Here is a 17,028-nt window from a genome sequence, read left to right as displayed (position 1 = left end):
ATGGAAGTCGAACGTTTACCTGCAATCACTGCGGTAAAAAGGCAACATGTTCGACAAACCTTTTCGTGTCGCATATCAAAACACACTTTAAAACATTCACCTGCGAGGTGTGTGGTATGAAATTTTCCACAAACAACTATCTGCAAGGACACATGGTAGTTCACACTAAGGAAAGAAACTATCATTGTGAGCTTTGTGGAAAGGACTATCCGTGTCAGTCAAATCTAAATCGCCACATCAGAACTGTACATCATTCCAAAGTGGTTAATGTGAAACCTGTAAGAAAAGTCCTTAAACATCAATAGGGTTTTATGCGTTGTGTAAAAATAATCTTAAAATAATAATAGATTGTTTTTTTCTAACAGAAAAGAAATTTCCATTTTTCGAATAACGTTTCGTGTTTATTACGATGTCAAGTCTACTTATTTGAATTGTTATTTCGCTTTACAATTTTCAGGTGCCCTAGCTGCGACAAAATATTTCCAAAGCCAAGCAAACTGAAATTGCACATCACCCGCGTACACGACCAAAGTGACCGACACGAGTGTGCCATCTGTGGAGCCGTTATCAAATCACTTGAGGGGTACAATATCCATTTGAAGCAACATGGTGAGAAACTCTACGAATGTGAGGTGTGTCAGACCAAATTTCATAGCATTGCCAACTTGATATCGCACAGAAAAATACACGAAAAGCACGATAATTACCGGAAGCCGAACGACTGGAAAGGTCATTATACGGTTCAGTTCGATGAGAGCGGAAAACGCACTAACACGTGTAAAGTTTGCAACAAATCCTTTACCAGTTCGGTGAGCGCCATCGTCAGCCATATCAAGAAGCACTTCAAAACAATCCAGTGCGAGTTGTGCGAGTTTAAGTGCTGTACCCAGCAGAGGTTGAAAGTACACATGGTTGTTCATACCAAGGAAAAAAACTTTGCTTGTGAGTTTTGCGGAAAGACCTACCCAACCCGTACTAATTTACGGCGACATTTAAAAAACACTCATCTGCCGAAAGAAGCTGCTAGCGGGACAGTAGCGCTACCATCGGCCCCGCTCAATGGACCCGACATCGTTGAAATAAGCCTACAATTGCCGGGGTACTAATTTGGGGTTTTGAGTGATGGCATTGAAATTATTATTAAACGTAAAATAAATACTTCAATTCGAGGATAAAATTAAATTCTATTTCCTTCAAATTCTGTTTAATGACATTTACATCTCTTGTCCAAAGATGATACACTCATGTGTTATAACTTTTTATATTTAGGTAATACTGTTAGTAGTAGGTAGTTAAACTGTTACAGAAAATTCTGTTAAAAATTAAATTTTTATAACTATTTTTATGGCTCTGGTTTAAATTACATTTGCTTGAAATTTTAATTGAGTTGGAAGTTACTGAACAAAAAAACTACTAGGTACTACTAAACTAAAATACTAAATGATGGTTCAGCAAAATTTATTGTAATCCGAAGCAATAAAGCGTTCCAGTGCGAATCCCTTATAGTTTTTGCAAAAAACGATCTGACCCGATAAACTTCGTTTTGCCCTGAATTCAATAAATCTTAATAAACTTTTTTTAAAGCCTTAACGTCCTCCCTTTCACCACTTTAGAGCTAAAAAGGTCTTTTAAAACCATATTTTTCTCGATATAAGTATAAAAAAAATTGCTTATTTACCGAATTTCATCAAATTCACTAGCAAAATGATTGAGTTCAAATCAAACATATTTCATTTTTTTGTATGAAGACCTCCAATCATTTTGATGATTCGAATGTAAGTTTCACTTTTTGATAGTGGAAAGGGGTTTTCAATAAATTATCTCATTATGTTAGAGCTTGTCTCGTAGGCAGAAATGCCAAAGTGCCTGATTTTTCAGGTTTTGCCTGAGTATTCGAGGTCTCCATGACAACCTGGATAGCCATAGTTTTTCTCGGATTTTTGAAGATAAACATAATTTTCCTTGATTTTTGTGAATGTGATAGAAATGGACGTCACGGAACTGCTGTAGATACCATTGGCGGAAATTAAAATGTGGAATGACTGACATCATACATAAAACAATAGTTTTGTTGATTTGTTTGGTTCCGGCGTGAAATTTTATCTTAAACGATTACAACTCTTCAAAAACTGCTCAGTTTTTTGTCGAAAAGTAAAAAAAATGCTGCAACGAATTTCTATTCGCCTCACCACAATAACCGAAATCGCAGTTCCAGTTGCTGAGTGTGGACGAGGCTTAAACATCTGCTGCTCGACTCTCCCAAACGATGTGGGAAGTGGGAGCTCAACAAAATAACATAGCCGTCGCATGATGTGGGTGGAGGGTGGGGTGCGGATTATCGTCATCATTCGACAGCACTGCGTCAAGCTTACTGCTGGTTATCATTTCTGTCTTCAGTTAGCTTTCTAAACAAAACACATCTACCTAGTTCTCTAAATTGACTCTATTTTGTACAATGAACGTGTATGCCGTCTGTCGGATGTGCATATCCGAAAAACTACGAATGCGGTCAATTTTCCTCGAGTACGGTCATTGCAACATGATAGAAATTATCTCTGAAGTTCTGCACCTAAACATCTCCGACGACGATGGTTTGCCTTCTAACATCTGTAAGCCCTGTGCCAACACACTGCTCAAGATGCAGGATACCATAAACACGTTTCGACAGAACGATCAGAAGCTCAGGACCTTGATCTTTAGTAACGATGCCGGTAGCGAAAAAGTCGAAGGATGTGGAAACAATTCTAATTTAGATGCGGAACTGATAAAGATGCCAGCTGCAGAGTAAGTTTGTTTTTTTTTTCACGGTTTGCAAACTGCAATAATTAATTATTTTTACAATTTTTACAGACACGTAAATATGGTAATCAAGGAAGAATCCATTGATATTTTGGATGTTGCTCCGCCGAACAATGAGTTTGTATTGTGTGACGATGCAAAGGATGAACCAAACACTGCTGAAGCTGAAGCAATCACGGAAGAATTACATCAGCCTCAATCACCACGAATAGCAGTCAAAAAAAGGCGAGCTCACGACCCAGAAAAAATGTCACGGAAGCAGCTGAAAAATCTTCCAGGAAGGCCACGCCTGCATGATCACAAGTGCTACATATGTAACGTCGATCCGTTCGATTCCTCTAAGGCTCTGCTAGATCATCTGACCACTCATCAGGAAATGGTTCCCTCAACGTGTACGAGCTGTGTAATGGAAACGGTGGTCCTTAAAAATGCTCGCGCCCTCAACAATCACAAGAAGATGCACGCACAACCCCTCAAATGTGCGTACTGCGATCGGCGATACTGTGACAACACCGCTCGGGACATCCACGTGCAATCGTATCACATGGGTGAGGGGGCACCCTGTCCTTCACCGTGTGACGAGTGCGGAAAAATATGCCGATCCCAACTGGCGCTCAAAAATCATCTTCGAGAGCATAAAACGCATCTCCCGTAAGTTTTTTATACCAACCTATTATTATAAAAAGGTTCCCAACAAATATCGTATTTGTTTTCATCATGAGTCCAACCAGTTGTGCACTAACTGCTGTCATCTTCATATAAAAAACGAAAAAAAGCTTTGACAGCACTTAGTGCACAGCTGGTGGGCCACCAGAGTAAAAACAAATACGGCATAAGTTTCAGCTGGTTGTCAATAGTTTGATCCAGCATAAGTGTTGGTCGATATCGGCATTTCCAAAACTTCATAAGCGAAGCCATACCATACACGAAAAATATCTACCAAAAAAAAAATATCAATAGACTGATGCATACGATGCATACCCTTAAAAACAATTTTCGAAAGCGCAATTAATCGTCTAAGCGATCTGTTTACCATGTGTTTGTACCTGTGCCCTGTGTACCTGTATAGTACTGTATACCATGTACCATGGCGTTTTGGAAATGTCGAAATCACTTACTGCTGGATCTCGAGCCATCTATTGAGAAACAGCGGGAATTCTGCTGTGCACATAATATTTACCTACAATGTTCATCAGACCCGTATCCGGTTTTCATTGATCCTGGGCTCGATTTAAAAGAAAAGCCATATTCATACACTACTTTCAGGTGCACCAAATGTGAAAAGGTTTTTCACAAGCCCAGCAAACTGAAGATGCACATAGCTCGGGCCCACGAAAACAAGGATCGATACAAATGCGAAATTTGTGATTCCGTGATCACCTCCCTCGAAGGTTATAATATTCACCTGAAAAAGCATGGCGAACGGCAGTATGAATGTGAAGTCTGTCACACCAAATTTCATAGTGTAGCGAACCTTTGCACTCATAAAAAGATTCACGAAAAAAACGACAACTATCGGAGACCTAAAGACTGGAAGGATCAATACACTGTAAGTTACGACGAAGACAAAACTCGCTACCTTCGATGTCATCATTGTGGCAAAACCGCGGCTTGCACAGCTAGTGCTATGGTCATGCACATAAAGAAACATTTCAAGACTATCGAATGTGAATTGTGTGGGGTGAAATTCTCCACCAAAGAGAAGATTCGGGTACATATGTCGGTGCACACCAAGGAGCGTAATTTTCGGTGTGAGTTTTGCGGGAAGGACTATCTATGTCGGTCCAATCTGAAACGGCATATCCGGACGGCGCATAAATCGAAGGAGAATCTGTAGATTTCTGTGGAATCATTCAACGCTGCGAATAGGAGACACTTCGTAAAAATGACTTGCTTGTGGAGCAATCACTAGCATATTTTATGTTTTCCAATGTATGTTAAATGAATAAACTGATTTAAAAAAAACCTTCGTTTTCGTTTGATTTTTTCTATAACATATACCTTTTTGTAATGAAATTGCGTCAGGCACTTGATAACTTCTTCCAATACGTTATTGAACTAGAGCGAACCGCTAATGTTTTACAAGAGTGACTATTGTAAAATATCAAAACTCAACTTTTTGGAGCGTCATTAGAAGTAGGTAAAGAACCCTGTGAAAAACAAAAAAAATTGAGAACAATAAGGAATTTGAAAAAAGCAGTAAAACAGCTCTAAACGTATATTTGATCTAAATACAGTCCGGAAGCCTCAATCAATAGAGGATGCGACGCTCACATGAACCGGTAAATGCCAAAGTGACCATATTTGGTGTTTATTTAATTTACTATTACTTCTACTGATTTCAAACTGGTTTTCAATTTTTTTCGAACAATTTGTACTGTACGATCAATGTTGCGTACATTGAAAGTAAAGTTCAAAACCAACAAAAAAACAACACGAGTGTACTATAAGTTTCGCGGTCGACTATATGTACGTCCTCGAATTCTATTCTCAATTTTTTTAGCTTAATAAAGATTTCAAACAACTAAAATGCATCCAACATTCAATTTGCCATAATGAAACCTAATCATTTTTTTTTTGAATAACTCATTTCCTACACTATTCATACAAGTTTTCAGTTTTAGAAAAAACAATTTTGTTTTAATTTTTGCATAAATTGCTTAGTTAGAGGTCATTAAAGTAATTTTAATGGACAAAAAAAGTTCTTAACGATTTCATAGTTCATGCAGAAGAAGGTCAATGTATAATTGGTCGGTTGGTTTAATGTTTATTTTTTTTAATGTCTAAACCTTAATAGTAAACCACCTTAATAAATATAGGTGTAAAATATTTGTCGGAGAAAAAACTTAAAAAATCTCATCCCCTTGAATAAACCTTATCATCTATCTTTAGTTTTGCTAGTAACGAGAGCTTTGAATCATAGTTTTTTTTCAACAAAAATAAATATCTTCAATGAAAATCTAATTTTATTATCATATCACATTAAAGGCCGCGAAGAAGCCTAACAACGGAATTCCGAAAGTTGTAATTGATGGTTTAGATCAAGCCAACCTACACTTTTCCATCACATTGCTCCCACCCAAGCCTCCCAGCGTCGTAATGGTAGGCACTCATTTGCACGTGCTCGAGCACTCAGATAAGAAACCAGACCCACTTTCCGACAGGCCTAGCGAAAAGCTGACTCTCGCTTAGGAAAAAGGAAAACTCGTGGAAAACGTCAATAATTGGTTGATTTTCTTTCCTCATTCAGGCGAACTTTATGTCGCAAAAATTAAGAAAAAAACTTTTTCGTCTAAAATAAGAGTTTTTAAAACATTTTTCTGGTTCCTTATTGGATCGATCAACAATCTGTTTGATTGCACTAAAAAATCAAACCGGAACTGCAAGGAAAACGAGCAATTTGTAAGTCATACTGCTTGAGCTTTTCGACCCTCGCCTAAAAAAATCTATAAAAAAGTATTTTCTTCGAGGACATACGCAAATAATTGAACCAGACTGCGTGGGTGGACGTCAAGTTTATTGCAATGATGACATCACAAAACAAGTGAAACATTATTCAGTTGGCTAACGAAGTGCTGTTTGAAATACATATAAAACGAAAAACCAAAAGAATCATGTCCTCCATTGGGATTGAAGTCAGCAAATGCGATACGCAGGATGAAATATTAGAACACGACGAGGCCAACTGCACGCCAATGACTCTGCTATCGGACAGTGGACATCACCATCTGTTTCTATCAACTCGTAAACCAGTGTCTGACGATGAGTTTGATTTCGATTCAGCCTTTAGTTCCGAGTCAAATAATGTGTTTACTGATGAGGGAGTTGAAGGAGCTGATGGAGGACCTCATGAGGAAAGACTGAAATCTTTAGAGGACGAACACGAAGTACTGTCTTCGAACCTGATCGCACTAACATCGCACTTTGCACAGGTTCAATTGAGGTTACGCCAAATTGTTGAAGCTCCACCGGAAGAACGGGATGGTTTGCTCAAAAACCTTGAGGAATTCGCCTTTCTCGGTATTCCAGAAATGCAGCAAAATCCGGTTAAGAAAAACATTCCTGAAATAGTCGCAAGTCTCGATCAAAGTCCGGAATCGGTGGAAAACCTTCGAGAAAAACAGCACGCCTTGATTGATCAACTCAAACATCAATTGATGGACCTGGAACATTATGCTTATGAATCTGGTGCCGGCATACTTCCACATACGATACTTCTAGAGAAACAGAAAGTCATCATAGATGAGATTAAAAACAAAATTAATCTCAACCTGAACGAACTAGATCTACCCCAGCTCACAACGGAAGATCTCCGAAGTCAGGTGGATTCCGCTCTAGATGAACAGCTTGTCAATCCATTGAAAATGAAGGAACAACTTGTATCGCAGCTCAAAACTCAGATACAAGATCTGGAGCGGTTTATAAGTTTTCTGCAAACCAACGAGAAGGCAGAAATCAAAAAACGTTTTCTAGAACAACAAGAGCTAGCCAAAGCTGAAGCAGCTGGTCGCGCTGAAGCTCAAGAACGTGCTAAAGTCAAGCGATCTTTGGCCTATGGCAATCGCCACGAGAAGCCCTCTTCAAGTCGGGATGGTTCAGAGACAGCATCCAAGGAGACCTTCAATGCTAAAGCTTTAGGTTTGATGGACAGAGCAAGCACAATACTGCAGATGTTTGCACTATCGCAATTCAACTGTGGTAGCGATCGAAATCGTGAAAACTTCCAGTGCAATATGATGAAACAGTCCAAAGAAAATTGCTGGGGAGATACACGAGCCAAGCTTGAGATCGATATACAGGAGGTTATATCTTTTGCGATGGACATGCAAGATGATCTACAACTATCGGATACGGCCAGTGATAGTGGCGAATCACATGTACCTACAAACAGTCGGAAGAATTACGAATTGACCATGTTAGTTCGCAAACAATTGGCAAGAACTATACAAGGTCTGATGCAACATGGCCTCAGAGGAATTTCTGAGAGTAGTGGAAGCCTGGTACCGTTTATCTCCGGATGTTTTTCGGGAGGAAACTATCGTCAGCAGCCCCAACCAACAGTCGGCGAAGATCGATTCTATCGAAACGAAACAAGAAGAAAAAGCACCGGTGGCATCGCTAGAACTGCAACTACGCCTCCGAAACGTCAAAATAACTCGGTTGTGACAGACGATGAGATAACCATCGAAGAGAACCTTTTCATGCAGCTGGACGATGACGATGACGAGGAAGTTGCATATTACGATGGCAGCGATGAGACTGAGATGCACGCCTGGGAACTGTTACTTATTTATTACAATATCAAAAATGGAGATCGATACAATTCCACTCCAGCTAGGAAACTCTCGGAAAGCTTCAACCTCGACCTGGTGGATGGAAGACCCCAATCGAACAAACAGGTAAGTTCATCAGTGTTCATGGCTCAAATCCATAAGGGTGGTGCATTATATTTTCGAAACCCATTTTTAATCAGTTGAGCAGTTCGACTGACATACGCGGTGATTTAGAAACCGGCTGTGAATCTACAAAATTCTTATTTATCGATAAAGTTGATAAAAAGCGTTGAAGCAAAAACATTTCCACCATATAAATTTGCCGAAACACAATAAAGAAATAGGGGGAAGTTGTCTACTTCCAGACACTTAAGGGTTTTCAGCATGTTTTGTTGATCTTGATTCCTTTACTGATTTAAAGAGTAACAATAAGGCCTGTAGATACTCGATGGAAAAGCATTATTTTCTTTTATGAATAATTTTTGATGGAATCAAATTAAGTTTTCAGCGAAATTAGTTAGTACCTAATGTAATATTTACATGTGTAAATTTGGTGACAATCAGTGAAGTGGTTTTTGAGATAGCTCCCATACGAAAGGAACACACTCAACAAATTTCTTTCCAATTATCAGGGTGGCCACAACATTTTCATTTTGAAATTCCCGGTTTTCCCGGACAAAAATTTAAGATTTTCAAGACTTTGATTGTCCATTTTCGTCGGCATATATTCAAATTTTCAACTTATTTCATTGATTCAGTGGTTTCATAACACTCAAATAATGGTACAAACGAATTCGATTCTATTTGAAGGTTTTCATCACTGTAACTGTAGTTCCCTTGTCATAGTAAATTTCGTAAAAAATATAGTTTTCAGACGTTTTACAGGCAGTGATAAATGCATCTTTAAGTGTAATATACATTTTTGCTAAACATTTATCATACTGATTCACAGATGATTATTTATAATTACTATTGTTTTTCAAAACACGGTGCAATTATGAACACTTGTTTTTACGCATTGTTTGACTATCTAAACTTATCTTCAATATTTAAAATACCAATAACCGTCAAGGTCTTGAAAATCAACCGTAATACATAACTTTATCAGTTTCTAAAATCTGTAAATATGAGATTGTATGGACAAGATTCTGGTTCCTTTTTCAATACAAAAATTCCCCACAACTAGTTAAGGGTAAAATTTTAAAGACCACAAATCGTATCTTAGTGGTTAGATTCCTCTAGAAATATTGCCAACACTAGAAATTATTACGTTACCAGAATCTTAACAGTGTTCATTACTACCCCATTATTATGAACAGAAGACAAAAAAGAATGATCTTTGTTCATAACTAACTTTAGTTGACCCTGCCATTTTCTGAAGAACTTGTCTTCTGTTTAAGCTAAGTTCTAAAAATATATTCTTTAGAATTCAGCTCTGATCTTTTATATGTATATTGGAAAAGTCAATATTTGTCAAGTCAATCTTATTCCATTTTTTACTTCTTGTAGGTCAATTCAAAGGATTATTGAAATTTTCATAAAATTGGGTATGCCATTCGTTGCAAAACTCGATATTTTCAGCAATCGACGTAATTATCCAACTCGGCAAGCCCCGTATATATATTTACGACTCGTGCTGAAAAAAATGTTGTAACTTGTGCAATTAATCACTAATTAGAAACCAATCACCAAACTTTGTTTTTGTATCTTGAATACTGACTTCAAAAGTAGAAAAAAATATGAACAACAAGCTATACAGTCTTTATTAAACAGTTTTGAGGATTATTCTACAGCATATCAAAGTTTGAGATATAGACAAAATTTAAAACATTTTTTCAATTCAGATTCACCCATTGGTTTTTTTTTTCTTATTAACAAAGGAATTTCAGTTTCGAAATGAATATAGAAAAAAATTGCAAGAAAAATGTGGATTTGATTTCAGTAAAAAAAAATAACAGTTAATTGTTCAACATATATTTTTATGTTGAGTCAATTTCTCGGCGTAAAATTATGAAAATTAGATAACATTAACATTAGATAACATTATAAAATACTTTATAATTGTATTATTCACCGGAACAATAATACAATTATAACGTATTTTATAATGTTTGATTGGAAACAACCCCTGTATTTATAAAGGAAAACAAATCTTATAAATTTCTTCAAACATATGCTAACTAAAACTAACTTTAAGAATTTATGCAAAAAAACAAGTTGAAAAGTGAACAAATTAGGTTTTAAACATCAAAGAGACTCATCAGTGTACACAAAATTTTCAGAAACTATGAGCTTAGTTATAAAATGCAAATTAAAATAAAAACATTATAGGGTAACGGACTTGTTTTGGACCGGGTACATATTTTGGACCACCTTTCAGCTTTTTTCCAATATTTCCCTCATAAATTATTGTAATCATGAAAATTTCTCACAAATATAGTTAAAGCTACTTCTTATGATTCCAATCATATCTTACATGCTATTTAAATAAGATGATAAGGGGGAGAAAATTGAAAACAAAGTTTTGATTTTTCACAGTTGTGTCGAATCAAGCCCATTTCAGGAGGACGTGTCATTATTAGAGTCAACTTTCAAAAGGTTTTTTGCATAGCTGTGATGAATTCAACAACTACAAACATGTTCACAGCTATGAAAAAACACTTGAAAACTAGTTTGCAAGCTCGAAGAACCAAAAAAAACTTGTTTTGATAACAATTTGACAATGTCGAAAATAGGTCCTACTCAATTCCCTAGGGACTTATTTTGGACCACTCAACATAACCTGGGTATTATACTTGATGTTTAATGTTTATAAACGTTATAAGACGTTATACGACGATATGAAACGAATTTTGCACTCTATTTCAAGCGCTAATTATCAAACAAGTTGAGAATTTTGGAACTTTTGTGAATTTTTCAGCGAAGAAACATATGGCTTTCAGATGGTTAAAAAGATCGAATAATTCTCGCACATTTTTACTTTTTTGGAACCAATGTACTCTCCAGAACTGAAGCCAAACCAAATCCAATAAGGTTTTGGAAGTCAGAATGCATCAATTGAAGTCACGGAGATGATGATGTCAGACTTTCTTAACTTCCTTCGCCTGAAGGAGATTGCGTTCTTAAAATTGATCCTGAAGAAAAGCCAACTGGTCAGTATTTACACTGCAGAACAAATTTTCGTGTGCCATCGGAATTTCCAAAACACTTAAAACACAGTTCTTACATAACAGAGGAGTTTTTCGGTTTTTCTGTTATCTTTTCGAAAATTATTGTTTTGAAGCATAAAAAGTTTCATAATAAAAGGTTGTAGTAAGAAATATTCAACAAAAAGTGCACCTAAAAAGAGGCTGGGGAGAAGTTGAAGAAAGTTAGATCAGAAATGAATTAACGTGAACAAACAAAACTTGACTACAAGAATAAGAAAGGAAAAGATTTACTGAACTATTTGCATAATTGCGCATCAATTGCTGTTTACGTTAGCAAAATCTAGTCAGTTTAAGGGTGGTCCAAAATAGGTCCAGAGGGTGATCCAAAATAAATTCCTGGTGGTCCAAAATACCGACCAGCGTAATGATCGAAGAAACGAGTTTTTAGGCTTAAGTCTTGTTACTTTGCATCAAACGACGATATGTTTTGATAGAAAAAGCCTTGATCTTCGTAATGAACGGATAAAGCAATCCAAAATTGTAATTTGTACGTTTTTAATTCAGAAAATGGCATAACCACTTCCAAAAGCGGTCCAAAATAGGTCCGTTACCCTATACATGATTTCAAATTTGAAAAGCCTTTGCTTCACAAATTGATTGTGCCGTCCTGAATTCGAATCATTTGTCAGATTCTGACATTGACTGACTGATTGATTTTGGGTCTTGAAATTTAAAAATTACTAATTTTTGAGTAAAATACATCATTGATAACTAATAACCCGACAACCCTCTATTTAAAAAAACAAAAACAGATTTCGAATCTATTTATTAGATATCCTTCATTTGAGAGAGGATTAAGATATAACCTAGCTATTCTAGATTCAATGAAACAATGCATTAGAAAAAATTCTCCAGTTTAAAAAAGCATTAGAAAAAATGTAACTATTTGTGACATTATTGAAGAACATTTATGAGCTTTCGATATCAAAGATTTAAATTATTGTTGAAAACTTCATTTTTTTTTTACTTATGCTGCTTCTTAACTATTTATTGGCTTTACTTCTAATTACATAACCGGCCAAGTGTTGTTCAAAAAAAAGAAAAGGTTTTAAACATCTATTTTACATTATGCAATAAAATCGGCTACCTTTTTTTAATAAACCAAAATCTTTGTGTTTCAAAATAATTTCTAAAACCGGAACCATACGTTATGCTTTTAAAAAAAATATTTGATTTCTTTGGATTAAAACAATATTTCAAAATATCCTTAAATTCTCATTTTTCACCAGACTGTGAAGAATAAACTTAAAGGATGCCTCAGTCTTCTCAAAAGTTTCAACTATTCGCGGTTTTCGTAAAAGTTGATCATTAATTCGAAACCTACGATTTGAGTATCTTAGAAAAGTTTTAAAATGTGGCTAAAGATTTTTTAAGTTAACCCTTGAATCTCTTTTTTTTTCTCAGGGATTTTTCACCAAGTTCTTTCATTCATCCTGAAGCCTCCCTTGAATCTCGAAAACTAGAGCTAGCAGAAAAAAAACCAAACTGCATATTTGGATATGTCGCCCTCAAATTAATCAAATGAGCTCTAAGCCCCCCGGGCAAACGGAAGAACGTAAATTTGTTTGACTTGTGCTATCGAAAAGAAATAAACTAAAAATAATCAATATAATTGCAATATTTTTTTTTTATTTTGACATGGGTCTTTTTAACATTCAAATTCAAGGATTTTTTTTCTTAAATGCGTCACTCAAAACACAAATATCTATACATAAATATTTTGAGGAAAGTACCATGCAATGTTGAATCATTTTAAGATTTTTGCCGAATTTACATAGTGTCTGCTATCGACATAAAAGTACCCTTTTGAAAAATGGGAAAATTTTCACTGGACTTTTTAAAATTTTATTTTAATATTCGTCCTGGATCAGGTTCGAAATCAGTTCATTCAAAATTTTCGCAAATTTTCAAAAGAATCCTAACATATTTAAGCTTTAAAAAGAGTAATTTGAAATTTTCTGGATAAATTATAACCAGTGATCAAAAAAAGTTAATTTTCCAAACATGGCGTTTGAAAGGAGATGGTTTCATATTTAACTAAGCAAATTTTCAGCGTCAAGTTTATTATTATTAAGCTACTAAAAAACACCCTGTGGTGCATAAAGATGATTGTCTTGTGTTGAACTCTTAAATTAAACACTATCACTGGAAAATTAAAATATTATTTAACAACTTTTACATTTCCATTCAAAATGTAACTTTAATTTGCTTGGTTTTATATGGTTGGTAGTTTTTTTTTTTTAAATAATTGTAATGATGTGCGATACTTGAACAAATTTTAAGAGACTTTGTGCATTTCTCATGTCATTCTTCTAGACAGTTTTGAACCCTAGGTTCCGGTTAAATTAGTGAGTTTTTTTTTTAATTAAGAGGTAGTTGAAGAGAAATCAGAGAGTACTTCAAAATTGTCCAAACTTATAATTTTCTTCTTACACATTTTTGAACTGTTGAATTCTGACTTGGAAATTGATTTTGGGTTGAATCCTTGATCTTTGAACCAAAACTGAATTTCGGTTTCCTTTTGTTAATTTCCCGGTTTTGGGACTGAATTCCCGGTTATTTCCCGGTTCGATATTCAATTCCCGGTTTTTTCCCGGTTCTGTGGCCACCCTGAATTATGTAAAGTAAAGAAATCATTTGGCTTAAACTTTGAATTAATAAATAGAAAAACACCTGAGAAGGTGTCTCGAAATTGAACGTACAGTACAGTACAAGATTTTTGCAGATAAAAACGTTGCTTAAACGTCCCAAAAATGGGCAAGGGTAAACATAAAAAAAAAGAAAAGTTCCGTTACTGTTTGCCAATATTTTTGAAACTTTTTCTTTCAACAATTGATCGGTACTACACCGATCAGGAATTCGGAATTGTTTTCTGTTTGTAATATGTGTCCTCTATGTTCACTTGACACTGTAATCAATTTGTTCGAAAACACCAATATCTGTCCATGTACCCTAAAATAGCATTAACTCTCTCGCAACATTAAACATAACGCCGAGAGAGTTCTCACACAATAGTATGTAAGCCATTTTAGTTAAGTTAGAATAGATCATAGAGTTGAATTGAACGCACGGGTTTTACTTCGTTCCTAATAAACCGATAGAATAAGTCCAACCAAGCGACTTAATTACATTTAAAGTTTATCCGAAATTGGGATAATTAAGTGGTGGCTAAGCGCAGTCGAATCGCGCAGTGGTACTCCGTACAAACACCGAAAGTGCAAACAAAATTCTTCCCCCATCGGGTGAATCAGCTGCTGTGTGTTAAGTGTAGGCGACTTACCCGGATTCCTGCTGCTGGTGGATGCCGTCGACTTAGAGACGGGAAGAAAACCCTCGAATACCGAACCCCCCATCGGCCGAGCCCGAACAACAATAATTTGTTATGAACTAATTTTACTATCGCAAGAAAGATAACTGATGATTTTTGAAGAAATATTTATTTGTCTAGGAAATTTGCGCTTGACCCGGTGTACCTTATACTGGAGAAGATGACTTGTAGCTTTGTAGATTTCCTTCAAAAAGTAACTTATCCTCTCCCATTTCTACCGTTTGCAGAGTTTATTGAGTGCCATTGGGACTATCATTGCTTTGCATAGACCATACAAAAGAAGTTATACTTCACAGTTCAAGGCTTTTATCTGCGCCGCTTTAAAGTAAGTATCATAAAACTGTTGCAGCTGTGTGATTGCAACTGTTAAAGTTCATTAAAAAAAAGAGTTTGATTATATTTTTTTTAAATTTCAGCGCCCAGAAGTTAACACAGTGGTTACACCTGATTTACCAATGCAAGGAACTTGTGACGTCCTACTACGCGAGCTGGAGCTACGTGGCCAATACAGGATTCCGCGACGCACTGAAATCGCTCGATCGGTTAACCCAGTATCGATTCGACCTACCGGTGGATTTGTCGATTCGACAATTCAAAAACATCAAGGACGTTTTCATGTAGACATGTGACGATAATCTTGCTATTTTATCCCTCTTTTTCAAATCCCACTCTGCACCAGTTAGATAATCTGTAACGACTACACCGAGATTCAATGCTTATACCATAAAGAACTGATTCTGAGCGTAAAACCTGGAAACAATGCACATACTGACTAAAAATAACTAATCATACACCAACATTCCGTTATTCAATGATTGAAAAGATTTTCTAGTCAAAAGTAACAAAATATTTTCCCCTACTAACTAAACGGTATTTTCATTATCAACTCACAATCAGTCATGGACAAGTAATGCTAATTCCTGCATACAGTATTTTGAAAACGATCTTAAATTTTTTAAACTTAAAACATTACGCAGAATAAGGGCCGTTCACGGTATATATTTATTTCATAGCATCTTAGTGCAGGTTGAATAAATTGTGGTTATGTCGGTTTAATGGACACAATCTGACAAATTAGGTTTATCTCGAAAAAGCTGTTCTTTAAAACGTGCCATGAAAAGGTTATCTTGTGGTTCAATTAACTTTGTAGTGTATTTTTATATTTTGAGTTATAATTATAATGTCAAGTAGAATTCTAAATTATCTCAATAGTTTTTTTTCTTAATTTAATTCTAAAGTTGGCTTACTCATTTATTCAAAGCGCATTTTAGCGTTTTTTTTTCAAAAAGGATTTATTTTAAGACAGTTCAAAGAATAGAAAACTGTTGAATGATCAAAACAATATTAACAAAAAAAAACACAAATATGGCGATACACACTTTTAGTATATTTATATACATATATGTAAGAAGTAAACGTGCTTTCACAGAGAAGAATGTATTATCTATAATAGCAAATAAATATTCAAAGGTCATGCATAATAATGTTTCAACTACATATCAGGCATATTTTTCCAAATATCTGTTGAAAATGGGTATCGATTTTGAACTTTTCACCACTTCCTCAAGGGTAGGAAACGAGATGATTCAATAAAATCGAAACTCAATTTTCAGCTCTTGAGATCATCCAGGAATAATGCTTGATTTCAACTAAATAATTAAGGGAATGCAGTAAATATCGACAAGTCATTCAATAATAAATGAACAATAGGAATGTGGTGCGCATAAAGACAAAACATTATATAGAAAGACATGACATTATGCGGATAGGGCGCGAATAAGCAAGAAAAGACCTAAAATAATCTGTTCAAAGCTATACCATACTTGTTATGTTTATTGATCTAGATTTGTTAGTATTTGTCGAAAGTAGCAGGAGAATCTGTTTCTAGCCGACGATGTATTAAAAATATATAAAAATATAAGTTTCAGATGAATAAAGCAAAACACAACCAAAAATAAGTTTAACCTATATATATATATTTTTTTTTTGTTAAAGAAACTTCTATGAAATTTTGTAAGGTTTGTTTGGAAAGTTGTTATTTGAATTTCGATGTAACCGAAGAGTATTCCAATACATTGGAAATTGGGGAATTTCGATCAAAAAAGGTATCGAATGGACCAAACCGTTTTTAAGGTCAGTTTGCTCTGAAAGCCTCTTTTCACCCGATTTTCCCTACGTTTTTAATGATAAGCTGGATAAAGAAGAATGGGCAATTTGGTTTTCGGATGAACACGGATAAGCAATACGCGGTTTGAAAGATCTTGACGAGAACCGGCGGCGAATGATCAGCGGAAATCGTGCCTACTATGGACTCCACAAGCAACTGCAGTCGAGAAGACTTAGTCCTCGCACGAAGTGTAACCTATAAATGACGCTCATTAGACCGATTGTTCTCTACGGGCACGAGACATGGATATTG

At 35.5% G+C, this 17,028-nt stretch overlaps 2 protein-coding genes across 2 annotated transcripts; both read left to right on the top strand.

Annotated features, from left to right (window-relative positions):
- The first annotated feature begins 2,335 nt into the window (after positions 1-2,335).
- Positions 2,336-4,698, top strand: LOC129741376 (zinc finger protein 37-like). The gene is made up of 3 exons (XM_055733103.1): positions 2,336-2,784; positions 2,851-3,450; positions 4,066-4,698. The coding sequence occupies exons 1-3, from the start codon at positions 2,456-2,458 to the stop codon at positions 4,634-4,636; spliced, it is 1,500 nt and encodes a 499-aa protein (XP_055589078.1). The 5' UTR covers positions 2,336-2,455; the 3' UTR covers positions 4,637-4,698.
- A 1,323-nt stretch (positions 4,699-6,021) lies between these two features.
- Positions 6,022-15,391, top strand: LOC129741354 (RUN domain-containing protein 1-like). Its single transcript, XM_055733082.1, has 4 exons — positions 6,022-6,201; positions 6,270-8,198; positions 14,837-14,934; positions 15,026-15,391. The coding sequence occupies exons 2-4, from the start codon at positions 6,414-6,416 to the stop codon at positions 15,228-15,230; spliced, it is 2,088 nt and encodes a 695-aa protein (XP_055589057.1). The 5' UTR covers positions 6,022-6,201; positions 6,270-6,413; the 3' UTR covers positions 15,231-15,391.
- The last annotated feature ends 1,637 nt before the right edge of the window (positions 15,392-17,028 follow it).

This window comes from Uranotaenia lowii, chromosome 1, assembly GCF_029784155.1.
Source record: "Uranotaenia lowii strain MFRU-FL chromosome 1, ASM2978415v1, whole genome shotgun sequence".
In the NCBI taxonomy this organism is placed as follows: Eukaryota; Metazoa; Arthropoda; class Insecta; order Diptera; family Culicidae; genus Uranotaenia; species Uranotaenia lowii.
The sequence above is the reverse complement of the archived record's forward strand: the minus strand, read 5'-3'. Positions and strand labels throughout refer to the sequence as shown.

Excerpts from the sequence above, each read along its gene's own strand:
- LOC129741354 (XM_055733082.1), top strand. The coding sequence starts at position 6,414 with ATGTCCTCCATTGGGATTGAAGTCAGCAAATGCGATACGCAGGATGAA. Across the intron at positions 8,199-14,836 it reads GACCCCAATCGAACAAACAG|AGTTTATTGAGTGCCATTGG; the intron begins GTAAGTTCATCA and ends TACCGTTTGCAG. Across the intron at positions 14,935-15,025 it reads TTTATCTGCGCCGCTTTAAA|CGCCCAGAAGTTAACACAGT; the intron begins GTAAGTATCATA and ends TTTAAATTTCAG.
- LOC129741376 (XM_055733103.1), top strand. The coding sequence starts at position 2,456 with ATGAACGTGTATGCCGTCTGTCGGATGTGCATATCCGAAAAACTACGA. Across the intron at positions 2,785-2,850 it reads ATAAAGATGCCAGCTGCAGA|ACACGTAAATATGGTAATCA; the intron begins GTAAGTTTGTTT and ends CAATTTTTACAG. Across the intron at positions 3,451-4,065 it reads GAGCATAAAACGCATCTCCC|GTGCACCAAATGTGAAAAGG; the intron begins GTAAGTTTTTTA and ends CACTACTTTCAG.